The sequence below is a fragment of the Manis pentadactyla genome, chromosome 7, assembly GCF_030020395.1.
Source record: "Manis pentadactyla isolate mManPen7 chromosome 7, mManPen7.hap1, whole genome shotgun sequence".
Taxonomy (NCBI): domain Eukaryota; kingdom Metazoa; phylum Chordata; class Mammalia; order Pholidota; family Manidae; genus Manis; species Manis pentadactyla.
The window spans coordinates 138,432,733-138,456,204 of record NC_080025.1 but is presented as its reverse complement, the minus strand read 5'-3'; the positions used below and the strand labels follow the sequence as shown (position 1 = coordinate 138,456,204).

General features: G+C 44.3%; 1 protein-coding gene and 1 long non-coding RNA gene across 2 annotated transcripts in view; one reads left to right on the top strand and one right to left on the bottom strand.

Annotated features, from left to right (window-relative positions):
* LOC130684320 (uncharacterized) overlaps positions 1-1,855 on the bottom strand; it is a 115,492-nt gene extending 113,637 nt beyond the window's left edge. The window contains exon 1 of the long non-coding RNA XR_008998575.1: positions 1,070-1,855. This is a non-coding gene — a long non-coding RNA (uncharacterized LOC130684320). The remainder of the gene's footprint in view (positions 1-1,069) is intronic.
* Positions 1,856-3,206: 1,351 nt separating this feature from the next.
* On the top strand, positions 3,207-4,203 carry LOC118932615 (olfactory receptor 10AC1-like). The gene has a single exon (XM_036926232.2). The coding sequence runs from the start codon at positions 3,226-3,228 to the stop codon at positions 4,201-4,203; it is 978 nt and encodes a 325-aa protein (XP_036782127.2). The 5' UTR covers positions 3,207-3,225.
* The last annotated feature ends 19,269 nt before the right edge of the window (positions 4,204-23,472 follow it).

Sequence of the window (23,472 nt, the reverse complement as noted above, 5' to 3'; positions counted from 1 at the left end):
CACTGGATGAAAACAGATTCCAGAATAACTTGTATAAATCCACAGACTAGAGGCTCCTGACAGGTCATTAAGTCATGTCAGGGACATTCAGGCATATTTATAATCTTCTAAAAGTAGAATAATCTGATTTTTCTGTGATCTCTCCTTTGATGTCTTTGTAAACAATAAAACTAGATCAATAGGCTAAGGTCTACTCTGGTAAACAATTCTGGCAGAAATATAACCATCAACCAAGAGCTGTGAGACCTGGGCCCTTTACCAACTCTGCAGCCAACAGACAGCAGTGAGGACCCAGGCTGGTTATGTGACCTCTCAGGGCCTCACTTGCTACATAACATGAGGATCTGGACTGTTTAATCTCTGAGCTCCATTCCAGTTCAGCATTCTATAGAATCCTCTAGACCTGGAGAGGCTGACCTGCCTCTCAAATCTCTCATTCCACAACCTCTTTTTAGAAGTACTTTGACTGACTATTAAAATGACCAATTAAAACATCATTGTTACAGATAATTTCAATTATTCTGCACAATGAAAATCAAATCCCAGATCTGCAGCCCCAGCCCAGTTAGGCTTCCAGCCACATCCAGATGTCCTGGGCCACCAGCCAGCCATTTCATTACCCTTTGGGTGCTCCATGGAGCCCCACACTATTAGCACAGCAGCTCTGCCGGAACAATAACAAGCAGCAGCAATGAATATCAAAGCTAAGGAGAAATTATGTTTAGGTTTGCTATCTTAGATCATCTTCATCACTGCTCACATCCACACGTCCCCAAGAGAATGTCAGCAAAGGGGAACCTGAGGCAGAATGCCAAGGAGAGTACAGGTAATTCCTGGGCAAGGGAAGGTGGGAGATGCGGGAAGTTGGATAGGGTGTGTCCCACGTGAGGAGGATTTTTTAGGAGAGGCGTAAGTAAGGAAGGCTGTGTGGGGCTAAGATCATGGACTCTCAGGGCCTAGGCTGCTTGGGTGTAAAGCCTGGTTTTACCACTAACTAGCTACATGACATATTTAATTCCTTTAGGCTTCAATGTCCTCATCTATAAGACGGATATAAGGGTCCACGTACCTCATCAAATGTGAGTTAAATGTGCAAAGTCCTTATGAGCATTTGCCTGCCAACTTCTCTTAAGGAAGGATTACTGTTGGTGTTATTAGCCACTGGAAGAGCGCGACTCTCTGCCTTCTCCCCCCCCTCCCCGCCGGCAGGGAGGTGGCTCAGGCAGGCCTTGCAACATTCTTTTTTCCCCTGCAGCTTCTCCCACTGCGGTGGAGCCAGTTTTTGAAGAGACCAAATTCAAGTTGTGCGAGTGTCTGGTTCTCCCTTTCCTTCCCAGAGAAAAGATATTTCTGACAAACACTCCTAGAGTTTGGGACAAATTCTCCTGAACACTCTGAACAAAGTAGAAAGACTCCTGAATCTCCTTTTGATTGAACTGACCCATCTGGCCTGCTTTATAGGACCTTGTTAGTAAAACATGATACACCTTGAACTACGGTTATGGGTGCCACCACCCAACCTTTCTGGTCATCTGCATTTCTGTGCAGTATGAACACAAAGGAGAAAGAACTGCGGTGTCTCCGTCTCCCTGTCCCTAAAGAGATGAGAAGGCAGAAGTAAAGAAAAGGCAAGCCGAGGCAGAGGGAAGAGAGCTGCCCTGGGTCCTTCCGTTTTGTCCCGCCTGGACCTCCAGGGAAGCCAGGCATCCGGTTCACACCTAAGCTACACCTGGCAAGGAAGAGGTGCTCAACACAGGTTTGTCCAATGCACTCAAAAGAATGAATACTGACCAAAAACAAAACCAAAAAAAAGTAAGGGCTCTCAAACAGATAGGAAGTGATCACACCTCCTTCCACCCACCCGAAACCCTCCAGACTTCTCCTCCACAAGACAGTGGACTTGTATTTGAAGGTGCTTCATTCACATGACAAGAAAGAGAATAGGCAATACTGGTAAAATAAATCCTCAGGAGTCTCCTTCCAAAAAGGAGCATTCAACAGCAAAAACCAAGCTCTTCCAATTCCTACCAGTTCTTCTACCCAATTTACCTGCTGCCCTTTACCCAGCTTTATTGCTGTTGCACTCTGCGCTATAACAATATGCACAAATTCCAACGCCGATTATCAACAGTGACTCAAAGAATCAATAAGAGGAAATAGCAATTGAGTTACAATTAAAGTTCATTTACATAAGAGATAAATAAAAGAGATATCATTAATAACGACTGGAAAAATCAAACATCCTTCTCTAGTTTGCATTTCTTATCAATTCATGTTCCTTCCCACACCCCGCCACAGAGGTGTGTAACAACTGCAGCCGAACTGCTTGCTATCAATGTTTTCCAAATGTTGCCTGAAAATGAATCACTAGATAATGCTTAGAAAGAAGCTGTATTCAGTTGGCAAATTTGGAATGCACTGTGAACTCTGAAAGGCAAGTTAGAACAGACACACATCACTTTTCCTCATGTTGACAGAGTATTCATAAAAATGTTAGGGAGGTATTGTTCCTGATATACCCAGTGAGGCCCTCCCATTCACCAGCCCCTACTGCCTTCAGTGTCTGCCTCCCCACCTGGCAGAGACCTAGGTGTCTATTTAAGGCTAAATAAAAACAGATCGACTGACTGATGTCAGTGACCTTTTTTATGACTACATAAGGAGCAATGGGAAGTTCTGGATTCAGCCTCAGAAACCCAGATTCTTTTCTTAACTTTCTGTGAGCAATTAAGCCTTCACACACACACACCAGCTTTATTTTCCTCTTTAAAATTATGAAGTTGTGTCTGAGATGATCACTAAGGTCCTTATCTGCTTCTGTCTTTGTGATTCTGTGACACACCACAGAAAAGCAACTCGGAAGTGACAGAGGAGAGCAGGGAGGAAGAAAGAGAAGCAGGTCCTGCAGACGCACTTCCCGCCTTGGGGAGTTCAGGCTGAGACGGACAACACTCATGGCTACGTAGGATGGCAGAACAGTAACTGGAGTCAAAGGTAGGGAATTCTTTGTAAGTAGTCAGGAGTGAAGCGCTGGCCTCCTAAAAACAGGCTTGGTTGAAAAGAGCATGTTGGGAAAGCAACAGGCGAGGAGGCAGGAATAACTGCACCACTTTTCTGAACAAGTGGTAAGCGCTGTCCGCTGTCTACAGCCACTACTCCTTCCCCCTACCCCACAAGCTCTCCCTTCCCGGTTTCTTTCCCACAGGCGTCTCTGGTGGCCGGTACATGGCCAGCCCCAGCAATGCCACAGAGCCCTGCGGCTTTCTCCTTCAGGGCTTCTCTGAGTTCCCGCAGCTGAGACCTGTGCTCTTCTTGCTTTTGCTGGCCGTGCACCTGGCCACGCTCAGTGGAAACCTGCTCATCCTAGCAGCCGTGGCCTCAGTGCCCAGCCGGCCGCCCATGCTGCTCTTCCTGTGCCAGCTGTCAGCCATCGAGCTCTGCTACACGCTGGTGGTGGTGCCCCGCGCCCTGGCCGACCTGGCCGCACCTGGCCTCGCCAGTGGCAGCCCCATCTCCTTCCTGGCCTGCGCGGTTCAGATGCAGATGTTCGTGGGACTGGGGGGCGCCGAGTGCTTCCTACTGGCCGCCATGGCCTACGACCGCTACGTGGCCATCTGCCACCCGCTGCGTTACGCAGCTGTGCTGACGCCCCGAGTGTGCGCGCGACTGGCTCTGGCCTGCTGCCTCGGGGGGCTGGCGGTGTCGGTGGGGCTCACGCTGGCCATCTTCCACCTGCCTTTCTGCGGCTCCCGCCTGCTGGTGCACTTCTTCTGCGACATCACGGCGCTGCTGCACCGGGCCTGCACGCGGAGCTACGCCGACGAGCTGCCCCTGCTGGGCGCCTGCCTCGTGCTGCTGCTGCTGCCCTCGCTGCTCATTCTGGCCTCCTACGGCACCATCGCCACCGCCCTGCGCCGCCTGCGCTGCCCCGGGGGCCGGCACAAGGCCGCCTCCACCTGCGCCTCGCACCTGGCCGTCACCCTGCTACACTATGGCTGCGCCACCTTCATGTACGTGCGGCCCAAGGCCAGCTACTCCCCGCGGCAGGACCGCACGCTGGCGCTCGTCTACACCAACGTCACGCCGCTGCTCTACCCGCTCATTTACAGCCTGCGCAACCGCGAGATCGCCGCCGCCATCCGCCGGATGCTGGGGCAGAGGCGGCCTGGCCACGCCCCAGGTCAGGGTGTGTGTGAGCCCTGACAGCAGGCAGGCCAGAGTGGGGAGCTCCACACCCCTAAATTTTCCTCCCTCGGGTGGCGTCCATCCAAGGGAACACCACCAAGGGGGTGCTCAAGGACCGAATTCAGGAAAGCGAACCAGGAAAAATGTCCATACACAGGGCGTCTCCCGGCAGTTGCCCCATCCTCCACTCCTCCCTGAAGAAATGGCCAAAATCAGGAGAGCCCCAGACTTGCATTTAGTGGTTCCCTAATTACCCGTTGGTTCTCCTCATGTGCTGGGGCGTGTGCAAGGTGGTGGGCTTGCGTTGCTGAAGGCACAACTCATGACCTCCAGGAGCTCCCAGCCATAGCGAGGACTGCTGTGAAGCGTGAACCACAGGTGTATGGGGTGGAGACAGTGGGGAGAGGGGGAATAATGGGTGCTTCCATTTTGAATATGTGAATTAAAATGCTGCCAGGACAAGCCAGAGAAGATACAGAATGAGGAGGTAAGCACAGCCATCTAGAGCACAGGAAGAGGTTCAAGAGGAAGGACAGATTTGGAATTATAGGTGGCCACTGAAACCATGGAACGGGTGATATTACCCTCCAAAAGATACAATTGCTCCCTATGTGATGTGATTCTGGGTGATTTTTATTTTCTTGCTTGTATATCTTCCAAATTTCCCCTAATCATTTTCAATGGAGATTACTTTTATATATAAGCAATCATTATTTAAAACAAATTATATCAGAGCCCCCTCAGGGAATCACTTCTTACCCTCCATCCCCAAGATAAAGGCCTGAGTCCCACTTGCCTGAAACTGTCTCCTTACCAATGGTTCTGGAGTAAAGTGGAGCTAGACTGAGCTTCATAGGGGTGGGTCCCGTACTGTACCTTGTAGTACAAGAGTAGGAGGGCACTGAAGAACTTTTAATCTGCCAGTAGCTGGGAGGAAATATTACTGTCAAGGACAAAATGAGGAGACATTAAAAGGAAGAATTACTAATCCATGTTACCTTGTAACACTAGAGAAAATAAATTCTCTTGATGTGACTATTTCTATACAATGTTACAAGCAGTATATCCTAGTATATTAAAGGAAACAAACTGGCACAAAATTTTAAGTACAAACATTAGGTTACACTAGAAAAATGCCTGTATTTATTCATTCATCCATAGGTGCAACAAATGAATGTTATTAGTGACAGTTGCATGCCAAGAACTAGACAGTTGAGGATTCACTGTAATCAAAATGCCATTATATTTCTACCACCTCAAGCCAAATGATTAAAGGAATGAATCCAAAGCCCATGTGGAGTCCAAAGTCTCCTAGGGGACTCAGGCACATAAATAGGCATTGCAATACTACTTAATAAGTACTGTGATGGGGAAAAGACAAGATCCGACAGGAAGTACATAGCCTAGACTTAGGGTGGTAGGAGCATCAGGGAAAGCTTAGGAAGAAGCCATGTGTAAGCTCTAAAAGCAAATGGGTAGTTACAGCCAGACAGACATAGCTGAGAAAGGAGAGTCCAGGCAGAGGGAGCAGCATGTGCAAATGCCCAAGGCAAAGGAGACTATTATACATTCCGGAACTTGTCCATAGGACTGGCTCTTACTGGTGGTGATAGAATGGTGTGGCGACCGTGTGTTGCTAGTATTAAGAGATTATGATGGAGGTGCAGATAAGGGCCAAGGCATGCACACCTTGTCAGTCTTATTATAGAATTTAGATTTCACCCTAAAGAAGGAAGAGGAAAGCAAGAAAAAAAAAGGAGAAGGAAGGGGAGGATGAGAGAAAGAAGAAGAAGCCAACAAACCTGTTTAAGCAGGGGAGTGATATGAACCAGTTGGAACACGCTGACGACTATGCCAAGAATGAAATGGAGAAAGACATGACAAAAAGTACTAGGCAGCTAGTACAGAAATACAGGTTAGAGATGATGTTGGCACATTTTAGGTAGGTGGTGTAGATATGACAGAACTTAATGCAAATTGATAAGGATAAAAGAGAAGTCAGGGATGATGCAAATTAACTGTCCTGGGGAGACAGGGCAGGCATGTGGGACAAGCATCATGATTAAATTTTTCTGCCTATGATGAAAAATGTCAAGATATAAACAGTATAGTTAGAACAGGGGGGACTCCATCTTAAGGCTGATTCTATTTTAAAAACCAGGGACTTAGGAGGTAAGATTCCTAATGTATTTTATGGTAATCAGACAATACCTGACACTCTCTTAAGGCAGGGCAAGTAGTCCTGAATAGTAAGTCCCCAATGCTTAAGGAAAACCACTATCTTGGAGAAGAACAGTATCAATAAATTCCTTGTGTTAAGTTTATCTTGTAGAATATCTAGAAATTGACCGTGGATGGTGACATAATGTCTCTCACCAGATAGAGATATCATAAGACCACATGTCAAGTCTATGCCCCCTCCCCTCCACACTTTGCCCCATTCTTGAAAGCCTCAGAAGAATCCTAAGCCACTGAGTGCACCTCCTCTCTGAGGTTGCCCACACTCCCCTTTCTTTGAGTGTGTACTTTTTGCCCTAAATAAAGCCTCCTCTCTGCTTAACTTACTGAGCATTGTCTCTGTGCTCTTCCAGTGGTATCTACTTTGCTATTTCATTCAATTTTCTAGACTTAAGCACAAGTCTTCTCCCTCTCTGTTCTACTTCAGACAAGTAGGGAGGGGCTACTGAGATCTCTGATTTGGGCTTGCAGGTCCCGTCACCTTGGTGACCTGAACAGGACTGCAGCTGTACGACCATGCTCTTTAGCAGCCTGCCCGAAAATCTCTTTTCTTGCCTTTGGGAAGTTCTCAGAACACAGTCTCACTCCATCCAGTGCTCTGCGGCTCCCCCAAATCCTGGGGTGGTAGGGGCATAGTTCCCATACCATGAAGATTAAGGCAGACACTGGATGCCAGGTGACCCTGGTTTTAGGAGTTGGCACAGTATGCCAAGCAGAAGTTCAGTGAGCTTCCCTTTCCTCCCTGTGCTCTTCTTTGCCCTCTGCTGCCTGCACACCTGCTGACATTCGCAGGTACTCTCACTTTAATGAACTCCTTCCTTACCTACACTCGTCCAACCCGTTTGAGAATTATTTCTCAATCGGTCAAGAACCCTCCCCCATCCAGGCTGCGGTTTCACCTAGTGCGCAGGGAGAGACCTCCCCAGACGCAGCTGCCCAGCAACACTGGTGAAGATGACAGATGGGCTCACTGACATGGAACGAAGGACAGAAGTGGGAAGAGACCTTCATCTTTCACTGAATATTTTCTTCACATTCATATATGCACTATTTATTCAATAAATGCTTTCAAAATAAAAATAAAGGCTAGACAAAGGAAAAGGAACATACAGAGGTTTTTTTTTTTTAAAGAACAATCAGAAAAGCAGAAGAAAATACAAGACAGCATGACTTCATGGAAACCAAGGAAAGAGAATTTCAAGGATGGAGTGGTTAACAGGGTCAAATGACGCTATTTCTCTAATGATATGACAGTGGGGCCAGAGATGACTTTAGAGATTTCTACTCCAAAGCAGAGAGCACCAAATTCACCTATACAAACCTCAGCAAAGCATGTGCAAGGGCCTGGCAACCAAACAAAGCCTACATCCAGAAATGCTATCTAGCTAGAGCTCATGCAATGGCTGCCAGGCCCCAGCCAATCCTGAAAACATGTGGAAAAACAACTCAACTCATGTTTAACCACCACTGGAGTGGGAATTAACACTGACTTTCATGCTGAAATCTTTAACACTGTTTCAAGATTTGTACCTGAGATTTGTTTTAATCAGGTATGGTAAGGTGATAGACACAGACACAACTGCCTTAGAAACTTGTTAATTCCCAGGAGAAAAGGACATGCCACACCAGAAGGGCCCCATGGGAAACCACCAGCACCAGGTCAGTCAGCAGGCAGAAGGAGAGACCATAGAGCATGGCCTTGAGCCTCTATTGTGGTTTCTGTGGGAAAAAATGCATAAGGTAGAGTGGGAAAGCTTGAGTTCAGGACTGGATAGTTTGGGTAAGTTTGGTGCACTCTGAGCTATGGGAAGGCTCCCGAGCTGTCTGGTCTAGCTGACCTGGCTCTGGAGTGACAGGGCAGGGAAGCTGTTGGCTTGGTGCTTGAAGAGTTAGATAAAGGAGGTGAATGGGGATACCCTGTGGATTGGCTGGTTTGCATAAGAAAGGCACACCCACAGGAAGTAGTTTGCTATCTCTAGAAATTCTATAGCTCTGGGAGGGGCAGCCTATCTCCAGACATCAAAGCCCTCAAGATATCAACACCTCTTTAAGTATAGAAAATTTAAAAGTTGATTAATATGAACACAGACTCTAAAAATGTAAGACAGTGTGTGTAACCTCTCAAATACAAATTTGCGAGTTCTTAGGACTGCTCAAGAAAGTCTCACAGCTCTGTCCCAGTGCTGCTGGAATTTCATCAGAGCCAACCAGCCAGAAATCATCCTCCACCCAGAAATATGTCAATTTCAGTGGGTCCCTCACTTGGGTGCACACTGGAATCACCTGAAGACCTTCAAAAATACTGAAATCTGGGCCCCACCGCTCAAGATTCTGACTTAGTCTCGGTGAAGGTAGGCATTAGAATTTTTTAAACCTGCCCTTAGGTGATTCTGAGTTTCATCCACGGTTGAGAACAGCTACCCTCCTCAGTGCCTCCAGCCCTTCGTTGTGAAAGAGGTTGCCCTCTCCTCCCGCTTAAATGTCATCCTTCTGCTTGGGTTCCAGATCTCAAATTCACCCACTCCTCAGACAGCTCATATGTTACTTAGTGCTACCGTCTCCCACGCCTTGAACTCGAGCATATAAACATCTTTAAAGTTAGGAAAGTTTCCATTACTTTGCACAGGTCCTCTTCCTTGAAGTGGCATGTTCCAACACTGGGGAGGTTCCAACACGGGGGAGGTGGCTGGCTTATAAAGAAGAGCAGTCCCCAGTCAGAGAATACTTCCCCAGGCTGGTGGGTAATGGGATAAGCAGGTTAGAAGGGGCAGAAAGCAGTCACAATATAAGTTGGTCAGGGTACAGCATGGAGAATACAACCAAGATTCTGTAATAAATCTTCCTCTGTTGACACAGAGTAACTGCACTAGTGGGGGTGAAGATTTAATAATATGGGTAACTGTTGAACCACTATGTTGTATACTTGAAACCAATATAAGATTGTATATCAATGATACTTCAATTAAAGGGGGGCAGAAAGGAAGGAACTAGAACACTAAAGAGAGAGAAGTAAACATAGAAGATGCTTATTAAGTCTTTAATGACATTTCTCTACATATGAAACAGTGTCCTACATCTACACTAAGGCCCACTCACAGAATATGTGTGTAGCTCTTTGGGGACCACATTTCCTCAAGAAATTTGAGATGTAGGTAACAACTCAGCTTTTCTATTAATGATTTAAATCTTTACCTAGAGCTTCTGAAACCAGAAAATTGAGATTTCTATTATACTCCTGACAAAAGGCAAATGCACCTTCTTCATATTACAATGGGAAGGGGAGGCGTCCTAACCATCATCTCCCTTAATCCATCAGGTGCAGTATTTAGTGGTTCCTGATGTCCACACCTGAAGTGTGGGCTTCCTCCTCTAGCTGCTCCTGGTGTGCTGGCCTTAGGGCCTCATCAATGAGGTCCAAGTTGTCTCCAGAATTCAGCTGTTCCCTAAAGGAGTTACTGCCCTTGAAGGAAACATCAACAGAGTAAATTTAATGGATTCTGTGCCATCATAATTACAACACATTATAATTAGAACACATTATAATTAAAAGAAATCCATGAGAAGGAGTAAAGTCCTTCAATTCTACGTTGCTGGAACACGGCGCCCGTAGAGGCGGTGGCAGTGTGGTGACCATCACTGGGGCACTGAGCCAGGCTAACTGTGTCTGAATCATGGCCCCTCAGGGAGCTGTGCTCTTAGACAAGTAACTCTCGACTCTCTGGGCCTCTGGATACTCTGGAGTCGGTATTAGTACTCCACATCTCCTGAAACAATAATTAAAGTTAATACAGGAAATGTGCTTAGGACTGTGTCTGGCACGATTAGCTACTATCATTAAGGTGTCATTCATGGAGGATATTTTCTGGTGGGCAGGATTAGACACTGAAGTCCTGAAGCTGTTCTAGGCAAAGACAATCTTCAGCCGTACGCCTCAGGCCCTATGCCTTGAAACGCCATTCCTTGGAAGAGAGTGTACATGTGGAAGGCGTGGGCAAGGGGGGTGTCACCTGGAAAAGGAGAAAGCAGGTTCTACTCTGCCCTTCTCTGCTCAGGTAGGTCTGGGGCAGGGCGATCTCCAAGCTCTTTTATCTTTGTTCATTTTTGTTGTTGCTGTTTCGGAATGAATTCCAGGTCCCGAGGTAGTTGTGGTTTTTGTTTGGCAGGACTGCTCTCCACCTCTCTTTTCTGTTATGAAAAGTACTTCTGAGATGGGAAGCCTAGTGGAGTGAAATACCTGGAAAGACTGAGAACTAGCTTGGGGGTTGAAGTTAAGATCAACAGGGTAGATGAGAAAGAATTTTAGTTGAATTGAAAAAATAGTAACAGCCCACTCTAGTGATTTAAGTAGAAAAAAAATGTAAAAGGGATATTAAAAGACCTGCAGAATATCTAGAAGGGCTATAGAGTTGAACTTGGAGTTGGTGAAGCCAGAAACCTCTCCACACCGCACGATGGGACTGCTCTAGTAAAGACCCCAGGTTCTGCATCCAGGGGCAGACCATTCATCAGGCTGGGTACTGGACACCAGACCCTCTGTCCTGAAATCCTGGATGCTTCCAGCACCTTCTCAACATAGGGTGCCTGCTTCTTGACATCGCTCTTTCCAGGAACAAAATTATGCATGGGCATCTGATGGAGGAAGCCTAGGTAATAGGGAAATGGGCAGCTGTAATGGAGAAAGGGGTTTCAGGGGAAGATCAAAGCCATTAAAAGTGACTTTTAGGAAGACTTGCTGTGTGATGTGTGAGGCAGCCCTCGCTCCCTCAACCCTTCAGACTCCACAGTGCAATCAATCACCTGCCAGTGCACTGTGATTCGTAGTTCACGTGAAGGATACAATTCCATTCTGGCCAGAAGGCAAGGGAAGTCTCAGGAGGTTCAGACATGACGTGGTTATGTTTGCAAAATACGGGCCTATTTCAACTTTGCCAAATGTCACTAATAAACCTGAAATCATTTATCACTGATAAAATGTTTTGCTGCATGAGTAGTTGATATTTAAAGCTTCAGCAGAAGAAATTTGATCCTAAATTTTTAAAAAACCCCTGTACCTGTAATGTTTCTGGAAATTTACATTATCACAGAGTATATCATGCTACAACTTTTGTTTTCCTGTAAGAACAATATTATAAACAGAATGCTGGCTTTCCAACTAAAAATTGTCATTAAATTAATCCTCCACATGGCCAAAAATGTTTCATAAAATAAAAGCACTATTAACTTTTAAAATAATTCTAAGTAGTGAAATAAATATTCTAATGCCTTATAAATTGTGTATAAGCTTTACCTATTTTTGATGCAAGGACCCGAACCATAAAAGGCACATATAAGAAAAATACCTGATATGGTAAACTTGCTAGTAATATTTAATAGTTCCACTGTTTTTCTTAGAACTCTAGAGTAAGTAGACAACCTAGAAATTTAAAATTCTTTTTCAAATATGTTTGAAATAGATACCTTTTTCCCTAAATAAGCATCTCTTTCATAAGAGAAAACTTCAAAATCATTCCAGTGATATACTGCTACCTCAAATTGATAGAGGAGGATTTTAAAAATGTGTTTTACGGTAGTGATGTTATAATGACTATAGTACTTCTCTCACTGGATTCTTAAAAGTAAAAGAGCCGACCTAACATAAACCTGGAGTCGAACCCTTAGAGTCAGACATAGAAAGTCCTTGATGTGGGCAAAACCTGTGCGACCTACTCAGCCTCAAGGTTCTCCTTCCGCAGATGAGAGAGTGTCTATGAAATCCCTTGAAAGCCACTGAGTACAACACAAATCTAAGGTTTCTTTCCTTTCTGGGATAAGGAGAAGTAGGAACCCCATCTTGCAAGATCAGAGCTGGAGAATCACTTTTCTTATATGGGCTGGGGGAATTTCTTTGTTCGGGTTTTTTTTTTTTTTTTTTTTAGTTTTCATTTGTTTTGTTTTTTGTTGGCTGGACTTGGAGATAGATGAGAGAGGCAGGACATCTGTAAGGCAGTTTCCCAGGGCGGCGCCCTCCTCCTCACCGTTTCTTCAAGACACTGGCCTTAAGATCACTATTAACAGGAGCAGAGACAGGATGGGAAAGGATTCTGATTGCCTCTGTGAGTAGCTTCTGGACCCATATTTGCTCTTGGATAATCATTCTCAGCCTCTATTATATTCACCTTCCTTCTGGCCTCCCTCCTGGCTTCAGTGTGCCCATGCCCACCCCACCGAACCAGACTTCCTGGACTGGCATCTGTCCTCTGCCTGGGGACCGCTCCCAGCTGCCCTCTACAGCGACACAGGCAGAGAGCTCTGAAGGCCTCTGCATTTAACGCAGAGCTTGAGAAGCAACTCCAACCAGTGAAGCTTCTAAAAAGTACTTCCAACATATCTCTCACAAAATCCCAAGGGCAGCAGGAAATGCTCTGCGTTTGATGCAGAGAACTGTTGGAACAGCTTGTATTTTGCAAAAGAGAAAAATACGAAAAATTTGCATTTACAGGGCTCAAAATGACAGAAGTAAATGTATGAGGGGAAAATATTCGTTTCTATTTGTAGTGTTGGTTTGACTAGCACTTTCCTTTTAAAGTGTTGAAAGTATTTCAAACATAAAAACACCTAACATTTGTTCCGAGTTCACCACAGATTAGACACCATGCTCAGTACTTTACATGGACTATCTCATTGCATTCTCACAAGAGCCCGTGAGACAGTAGTACCATTCTTCCTATTTGACATCTGAAGCGATGGAGACTTTGACTTGCCCAGTGTCATAAAGGCACAGGGTGGACACCAAAATCCAGACGCGGGCATTCAGAGGTTGGAAACTACACCCTCAGCTACCAGGCTTCACTGCCTCCAGCCTGGTCAAGGTCTGCTCGGCAGATGTGTCTCAGATCACACAGTGCATCTGACACTGAAAAGGGTGAAAGTCTTGGGAAAAGGTCATAGCCAGGATGGGACTCCCAGGCTCCAGACGGGCCGACCTCACATCTATTGAGTTCTGGAAACTAAGAGGAGCTGGCTCATTGAACATGCTGAATTCTCAGGACATAAGAAGAAGCTACCTTTATTCCTTCTCACCCCATAAACTCAAGCCTGTGCCCTGGGGATGGTCCTTCCCTGACCCATGGGCTAAATCCAGGACATAGCATGAATGTCCACGCTCCTCCTGCAAAATGAACAGGTTTCCAACCCCTTTTAGTCACCAGAACATTCTCATTTCAGAATTAAAAGTAACCTGTTCAGTGTGAAATGCAACTCCAGACTTCATCTCAGCTGAAGCTTCTCACCCCAACCCCGGAAGCTTAAACCAGGAAACTTGGTCCCTTTGCCCTTCTCTAACCTTCTTTCTCACCTCCTCCCCCCTGCCGCCCACTAGAATGACGCTGACTCCTCCTGGGTCGGAGCACAGGGAAGACATATGTAAAGGCAGAAGCGTCCAAGTGGACCGGTGGCCATGCCTTTGGGAGCAGATCCCCCAGGCTGGCTGTCCTCACGTGGTGGCACGCAGCCTCACGCTTCCTTGGACGTTCCCCAGCTGGGCCCACTGCAGCTCCAACAAAGTAGGAAAAGTTTCTGCCCCCACTCCCCGCTCCACTGACCATACACAGTTTCTCCCTCAACCTCTGAGTACCTCTTTTAGGGTGACATTTCACCTCCAAGTAGTCACTTGGGAAAGAGTCAAGGCGACACCCAGACGGCTCACTTGCATGAAGTCCACCTGTGGTGTACAAGAAACCCCTGAGCATCTTGATCACACATGAGGAGAAATGCCGTTTACTGTGCATGCGGTCTTCTTCTGCTCTCTGCTCTGCCTTCTCCAGGCTCTCTCCACAGATGCTCTCACCAGGGGCCACCTGCACTCCTTGACTTGTGCCTCCTTCTTCACATCACCCCAAACTCTGGCTTCCATCATCACATCTCCTTCTTCTGACTCTGGTCTTCCCTATGATAAGGATTCTGTGACTGCACTGGGTTTGCCTGGATCACCTAATATAATGGTCCCATGTCAAAATCCCTTAACTTAATCACATACACGAAAGCCCCTTCTACCATATAAGGTAAAACTCACTGGTTCCAGGAATTAGGATGTGGACATAAGTCATGGGCCATAATTTAGCCTACCACAGTATCCAAATGTCACGGCAAAATGAAGGCAAAGGTTTAGGGCTGAAGGTGAGCCAGAAGACTTCAGAGAAAAGAGCAAGTTGGCTTCCTCATAGAAAGGCCAGGAAGCCAAGTGCACCTTAGAGTCACAGCCAACTCCCAGCCAGAACTCTTCTCTTTGCTCCTTTTGACTATTAAGAGACATCGTTTTGCTTAAGTGGGGCACAGAAAAAATCCTGAGCAGAGAGATAGTGCTCCCCCTTCTGCTAACCTCTACACAGGACATTTCAGAATGTCAGAGCACAGAAGGACCTCCTCATTCCTCCATTTCCAATCACTTCATTTCAGAAAGAAAGAGCAGTGGAGGCAGCATGGTCTAGTGAAAAGAGCCCAAGGTTTGACATTAGACATATCAAAGTTCATCTCGGTTGTTTACCAACTGTCTACCTCTGGCCAAGTCTGAGCCTATCACACAGAGTTGTTTTGAATTTGACAGAATAACTTTTCCCTCCCCCCAGGGCCCTTGGTGCCAGGCCCACACCAAGCAAGAGGAACTGATAAGGGCCTCTCAGAAAGTACCAAACAGGGTCACAAAGCAACACCTTCCACATGTCTTGGTGATCACAGTCTGATCGCCACGTAGCTGCTCGGTCCTGCAGCCAGACCTGCCGTGCTGCACTCCATTCCCTCCTCTTCCCACATGGCCCACAGACCCACTCAGTTGTATCGATAGAAGAAAAGAATGGAACAGAATGACAGGCACCTCAGGCCAAAGGCCAAGAAGAAGAAGGTGAATGCTAGATCAGGGTGAGGATGCATAAGGAGCACAGTGATTAAAGGAGCCCACCGCAAGGGAAGCTAGGAGAATTTGCTCAGTGGAAACTCATGAAGTTAAAATGAAGGCCCAATCTGTCCACTGAGAGCAGGTGTGATGAGTTGAGTAGAGAACAAAAGAGATGCCTGATTCCCCGTGAAAGATGAACACAATGTGAAAAATTGCAGGTCTAACAGGTAACACTTTGGGACTATTAGATTAGTATAGTTTTGTCTTTATTCAAAATTTCTAGTTGTCCTGAGGCACCTAAAACAAAACCCACAGACTTGGGGTTTGAACACTAAGATTTTGATAACATAGGTGCACAAGGAACTCGGGACAGGATACAGGGAAAGCCCTTGCATTCCTCGGAGGAGAAAAGCCTCCCCCTTCTGGCCCAGGTGTAGGGAGAAGTAAAGGAAGAGCACAGTAAGAGAAGCAAGATGGTCAAATGTATTGTCCTGACCCCCTGCTTGAGGAACTAAGTTCATGATGACATAGAAGTGATCAGGTAAGGAGAGGGCCAAAGTAGACATGCCTGCCTGACCCCCATCTGGAGATCTGGCAAGAGAATATGGATAGGGTGGCCCAGAAACTCCAGGGAGGCTGAAGGACAACAGAGCAGCAGCAGGGGAGGAGTGTGCCAGACAGGCCAACCTGAGACACGCTCCTGGATGCTAGGACATGAGATGCGTGCCTCAACATCCTGCATGCCTCAAATGGGAGGTGCAGGACCAGGCAACCTGCCAGGGGAGGGTCGGCTTGTTGGAGAAAAGGGCTGTAAAGTGAGTTTCCTAAGCCAAAGCTCCAAAAGGAATCATAGTCAGTTCTTGGAAGGCAGAGGAGAGGGGGCAGGGTACGTGTGTGTGTGCACCTGTGTGTGTGCATGTGTGTGTGTTTGAGGGAATCACACCAGAAAATCCTGAATTGGGACGGTTTCAACGAAAGGATGGCTGCTAAGTTCTGAAAAGCCAAAGCAACAGTCCACGGGTCCCTCAGCCACAGACTTCAATAGTGGGTGACATGGCTAGACCTAGATCCTCAAAGAAACCAGCCATGTGCATGCCCACAAGTGAGAGTGGTTGCCCAAGTGCAGAGACCAGCACCAGTAATAGCATGAGAAGAATGATTCTATACCCCCATCCCAAGTTCCACGATATCCCACAGTATCAGTTTTTTTTCTTACACACAGGAGCGAAGCTACCTTGAGAAAGGAAAGAGAAAAGAAACCATCTCATCAAAGGTTGGACTTTGAATTAATTATTTACTTGGAAAGATTATTTTAAATCAAAGAGACTGTGTAAACCCTAAGAAACTAAGATATTTTTAATTGGCATATTATACAGGTTGCTTTTTCCCCTTTCCAGGCAACACATCAGGATGTAGACACCGGAAGATAGGATAACTACTGAAAACAAAGAAGCTACATTTTCACTGGACATCCACAAATGTACTTAAGTTTGTCACTCCATCACACAGGCATGGTGATCTTGAAGTAATGAGTGTCTGGAACCCATATGTATGGTAGTAATCTATTATGGAAAGACTTCTTTTCCAAAAAAGGACCATACTATACCTGCCTAATATCAGTACATTATAAGGAAATTACAAGATGACTCTTATAAAGCATTCAGTACTCATTTAAATATTAGTTGCTCATTAAATCTCTTTCTCTCCCATCCACCACCACTTAAGTGGTTTTCTCCAAGTTACATGATTTGCACAGAGAGAACAGCAAAGCACAAAAATACCATTTAAAATTTGTCCTAGTGTTGTAGAGATGGGAAGCAGCACAATATTGCTCTGTCTCATTACAGAGCTAATCAATGATGAGTTGTACCCATGGCTATTGAATCTACTGTCAATAGCAGTCACTACCAGTCATGAGCCCAGATAACCTGCTTCTTAGAAGGTACCTTTTGACATTTCATTGGGGAAAGGTGTGAAAAAGCTATGCTGGTTTAAAAAAAAAAAAAAGAGTGGAAGAACTGAATGGGAAAGGTGCATAACTGAGAACCAGCTACAGTATTTCACTGCAAGTGAACTATTCATAGTAACAGGAAAGCTTTGGGGGCAAGGAGATATTAGAGTGGAGAAGCAAGAAGTAGGTAAGTGGGCAGTGGTGGTGCAATTCCAAAAGAGTGAAGAGAAATATCCAGACAAGCAGCAGGCCTGGGACTACAGACACCATAGGAAGTAAATTATCCCAAGAGCTAGGCATCCCAGTAGGACATAAAGCTTTGGTTCTGTCAATGGAACTCCTGATGTAGATCAGGCCCAAAAAGAGAATTAACTCCTATCTCTTCAAGTCCACAGTTTAGAAGCCAAGATAGTTTGACTTGTCTCAGACCTCAGTATCTAGAATGAAAGCAGAATATTGCAATGTTCACACTGGAAAATATAGACTTTCAGAGCTACAGAATCCTCAGAGGACTAATACAATCCCTCTGTTTCATATGTGAGGAAACCGAGAGCTAGGCAGTTTAAATGGCATGTCCTAAATCACAGAGCCATCTACACTAAAGCCAGAGCAAAAGCCAGTTACCCTGACCCTAGACCGTAGTGTTTACCAACCATACGTTATTTACAGATTTACCTTTTGTAGTATGAATGATACAAAACCTATAGTCATATCATGCAGCAGAATTATATAATACCCTTCCTCTGCCCCTTAACACTCAGTTACGTTACTCAAAGGCTATTCAGTAGCATTAAGCCAGCAACTTGATTTCCCAGCATCCTTATCTTAATATATGTCTGTACCAAAAATAATTTTTAGAATTTCACTTGGACTCATACTAGAAAAATAACATATTTATTGTAGACATTTTCAAAACACATGAGCAAGATGAGCATAATACCTGTAAACCTATTACCAGAGACACCCATTAACATTTCCAGTCACCCTTCCAGTTCCTTTTCCTTCTATACATCCAACTACATGTACATTGTATTTGGCAATTCAGGATCCCATTGAACCTGGAATTTTGTAACCTGCTTTTCTCATCCAGTTACATTTCATTTGTGTTTGAAACAGTAGGAAAGGGAGAGGATTAAAGATGGCGGTGTGAGAGGTGAGACGGAGGCTTCCTCCTAAAACCGCATTTAATATGAAAATAAATGTAATTAATACAACTAATCCTGAAAGAGCAACAGGGAAGAGGACTGAGCCAGACTGCACACACCTGGAGAAGAGAGCAGACCTCACGGAACAGGGTAACGTACCAAAGCTGTGGCCCAGTGGGACCCAAGGCCTTTCCCCACCCCAGCTCACCAGCAGGAGGAAGAGAAATGGAGCAGGGATGGACTGGAGGCCTGGGACTGCTGAATACCTAGCCCTGGAGATCTGCGCTGAGAGCACAAACCTACATTTCATGGTGCTTGCATGGTACTCTTGTGATTAGGGAGTTGGAAAGCTAAGACAGGCAGAATTCCTGGAGAGACTGAGATTCCAGCCGCTTGTGGAAATAAGGGATCCATATTCAGCTGCTCTGGGACAGAAGAAAGGCAGGAAGTCTGAGAGACTTCCTAACAAGGAAGTCCTTAGCAAGAGGGCTGCTAAAGAGGCAAGGATTGCACAGAGCTTACTGCTCAGAACAAAAGACAGGTAGACAAAATTGTCCGAGTGCACTCTGCCCAGCAGGTTGGGAGCTTTCACAGTCTTCACGTGCTCCACCTCCCTGGCTGGCTACACAGCTCCAAGGACCCCCTCCGTGATAGATAGCCTCCTGCGCCTTTCTCCCGGCCAGCCCCAACTGGCTCTCAAACCAGCAAACCATACCCTGGTGTTAGGTCAGCCAGAGGGAAGCCCTGTGTACAGCAACTACAAACGCAAAGCATAGAGGCTTATACCTTTGTCCTTGGCCCACTGGTTCAGTCAGTGGAGACAGGCATAGCAGCCAGGAAGCAGGAAACAGATCTTTCCTCCCCCCAGGGACAAATACCACTCCCCTGCGACTTCCGACATTGCTTCAGGGACTGAGCAGCTCCAGCCAGTAGAGCTTCTGGACACTAGAGGGCACAATATACAAATATGAAATGCCAAAGGAACCTGGTTCAAAGTAAAATTATTAATACAACTCCTGAGAAATATTTAATGACATTAAACCCTTGAATCTTCCTGAAAGGGAGTTCAAAATAAAAATCATTAACATGCTCATGGAGGTATGGAAAGATATTCAAGAACTCAGGAATTAAGTCCAGTCAGAGATCCAGTCATTGAAGAGCTTAATGGACAGTATTAAAAGCAGATTAGATATAGAGGAGGAAATGATAAATTAAATTGAAACTATAGAAGAAGAATACAAAGAAGTTGAGGCACAGAGTGAAAAAAGAATCTCTAAGAATGAAAGAATATTGAGAGAACTGAGTGACCAATCTAAACAGAACAATATTCGCAGTATAGGGATACCAGAAGAGGAAGAGAGAGAACAGGGATATAAAGTGTCTTTGAGGGGGGAACTGCTGAAAATTTCCCCAATCTGGTGAAGGAGATAGTCTCTCAGACCATGGAGATGCACAGACCTCCCAACACAAGGGACCCAAGGAAAACAACACCAAGACATATAGTAATTAAAATGGCAAAGATCAAGGATAAGGACAGACTATTAAAAGCAGCCAGAGAGAGAAATAAGATCAGATACAAAAGAAAGCCCATGAGGCTAACATCAGACTTCTCAGCAGAAACCTTACAGGCCAGAAGGGAGTGGCAGGATGTATTTAATGCCGTGAAGCAGAAGGGCCTGGAACCAACTTATCCAGCGAGATTATCATTTAAATTTGAAGGAGGGATTAAACAATTTCCAGATGATCAAAAGCTGAGACAGTTTACCTCCCACAAACCATCTCTATAGTGTATTTTGGAGGGACTGTCTGATACAACTACTGCAACTTGTATTTTGGAGGGACAGTGTATTTTAGATGGAAGTGTTCCTAAGGTTTAATAGCTGTCACCAGAGTTAATAAAACCACAGCAAAGAAACTAGAACAGCTAATTTACTAAGCAAATGCAAAATTAAATTAACTATCCCCAAAGTCAATCAAGGGATAGACAAAGAGTAAAGAATATGATACCTAACATATAAAGAATGGAAGAGGAAGAAAAAGAAAACAACCTTTAGATTGTGTCTGTAATAGCATATTAAGTGAGTTAAATTACACTCTTAGATAGTAAGGAAATTAACCTTGAACCTTTGGTAACCACAAATCTAAAGCCCGCAATTGCAATAAGTGCATACCTATCGATAATCACCCTAAATGTAAATGGACTCAATGCACCAATCAAAAGACACAGAGTCACTGAATGGATAAAAAAACAACACCCATCTATATGCTGCCTACAAGAGACTCACTTTAAAACCAAAGACATAGACAGACTAAAAGTGAAGGGATGGAAAAAGATATTTCATACAAATAACACGGATAAAAAAAAGCAGGAGTCGCAGTACTTGTATCAGACAAAATAGACTTCAAAACAAAGAAAGTAACAAGAGACAAAGAAGGACATTACATAATGATAAAGGGGTCAATCCAACAAGAAGATATAACCATTAAAAATATCTATGCAACCAACACAGGAGTACCTACATATGTGAAACAAATACTAACTGAATTAAAAGGGGAAATAGAATGCAATACATTCATTCTAGGAGAATTCAACACTCCACTCACTCTGAAGGACAGATCAACCAGACAGAAGATAAGTAAGGAGACAGAGGCACTGAACAACACATTCGAACAGATGGATCTAACAGACACCTACAGAACTCTACACCCATAAGCAGCAGGATACACATTCTTCTCAAGTGCACATGGAACATTTTCAAGAACAGATCATATACTAGGCCACAAAAAGAGCCTCGCTGAATTCAAAAAGATTGAAACTGTACCAACCAGTTCTCAGACCACAAAGGTATGAAATTAGAAATAGATTATGCAAAGAAAATGAAAAATCCCACAAACACAAGGAGCCTTCACAACATGCCCCTAAATAAACAATGGATCGATGACCAAATAAAAACAGAGATCAAGCAATATATGGAGACAAATACCAATAATTCAACACCACAAAACCTGTAGGACACAGCAAAGGCTATGCTAAGAGGAAAGTATATTGCAATACAGGCCTACCTCAAGAAAGAAGAACAATCCCATATAAGCAGTCTAAACTCACAATTTATGAAACTAGAAAAAGAAGAACAAATGAGGCCCAAAGTCAGTAGAAGGAGGGACATAATAAAGATTAGAGGACAAATAAATAAAATTAAGAAGAACAAAACAATAGGAAGAGTCAATGAAAGCAGGAGCTGAATCTTCAATAAAATGAACAGAATAGATAACCCCTAACCAGACTTATCAAGAAAAAAAGAGAGTCTACTCACATAAACAGAATCAGAAACGAGAAAGGAAAAAATCACTACAGACACCACAGAAACTCAAAGAATTATTAGAGAATACTATGAAAATCTATATGCTAAAAAACTGGATAACCTAGAAGAAATGGACAACTTTCTAGAAAAATACAACCTTCCAAGGCTGACCCACAAAGAAACAGAAAATCTGAACAGACCAATTACCAGCAATGAAATTGAACTGGTAATCAAAAACCTACCTAACAACAAAACTCCTGTACCAGATGGCTTCACTGCTGAATTTTATCAAACACTTAGTGAAGAACTAATACCCATCCTCTTAAACTTTTCCAAAGAGTAGAAGAAGAGGGAATACTTCCAAACTCATTCTATGAGGCCAGCATCACTCTAATACCAAAACCAAAGGCACCACAAAAAAATTACAGACCAATATCCCTGATGAACATAGATGCAAAAATACTCAACAAAATATTAGCAAACCAAGTTCAAAAACACATCAAAAAGATCATTCATCATGATCAAGCAGGATTTATTCCAGGGATACAAGGATGGTACAACATTTGAAGATCCATCAACATTATCCACCACATCAACAAAAGAACGATGAAAACCACATGATCATCTCCATAGATGCTGAAAAAGCAGTTGACAAAATTCAACATCCACTCATGATAAAAACTCTCAAAAAATGGGTGTAGAGGGCAAGTACCTCAACATAATAAAGGCCATATATGACAAACCAATAGCCAACATTATACTTAACAGTGAGAAGCTGAAAGCTTTTCCTTTAAGATTGGGAACAAGACAAGAATGCCCACTCTCCCCACTTCTATTCAACATAGTACTGGAGGCCCTAGCCATGGCAATCAGACAACACAAAGAAATAAAAGGCATCCAGATTGGCAAGGAAGAAGTCAAACTGTCCCTGTTTGAGATGACACGATATTGTACATAAAAAACCCTAAAGAATCCACTCCAAAACTACAAGATCTAATATCTGAATTCAGCAAAGTTGCAGGATACAAAATTAATACACAGAAATCTGTGGCATTTCTATACACTAACAATGAACTAGCAGAGAGAGAAATCAGGAAAACAATTCCATTCACAGTTGCATCAAAAAGAATAAAATACCTAGGAATAAACCTAACCAAGGAAGTGAAAGACCTATACCCTGAAAACTACAAGACCCTCATGAGAGAAATTAAAGAAGATACCAATAAATGGAAACACATCCCATGCTCATGGATAGGAAGAATTAACATCGTCAAAATGGCCATCCTGCCTAAAGCAATCTACAGATTCAATGGAATTCCTATCAAAATACCAAGAGAATTCTTCAACCAACTAGAGAAAATCATTCTAAAATTCATATGGAACAATGGAATATTATTCAGCCATAAGAAGAAAATAAAGCCTACCATTTGCAACAACATGGATGGAGCTAGAGGGTATTATGCTCAGTGAAATAAGCCAGGCAGAGAAAGACAAGTATCAAATGATTTCACTCATATGTGGAGTATAAGAATAAATAAAAACTGAAGGAATAAAACAGCAGCAGACACAAAGAACCTAAAAATGGACTAACAGTTACCAAAGGGAAAGGAACTGAGGAGGATGGGTGGGAAGGGAGGGATAAGTGGGGAGTAAGCAAGGGGGTATTATGATTAGCATGTATAATTAGCATGTGGGGGGGCATGGGGAGGGTTGTGCAGCACAGGGAAAACAAGTAGTGATTCTACGCTGATGGATAGTGACTGTAAGGAGTGTGGAGGGGTA

Bases quoted from the DNA above. Each gene is read 5' to 3' on its own strand.
- LOC118932615 (XM_036926232.2), top strand. From the start codon at position 3,226: ATGGCCAGCCCCAGCAATGCCACAGAGCCCTGCGGCTTTCTCCTTCAG.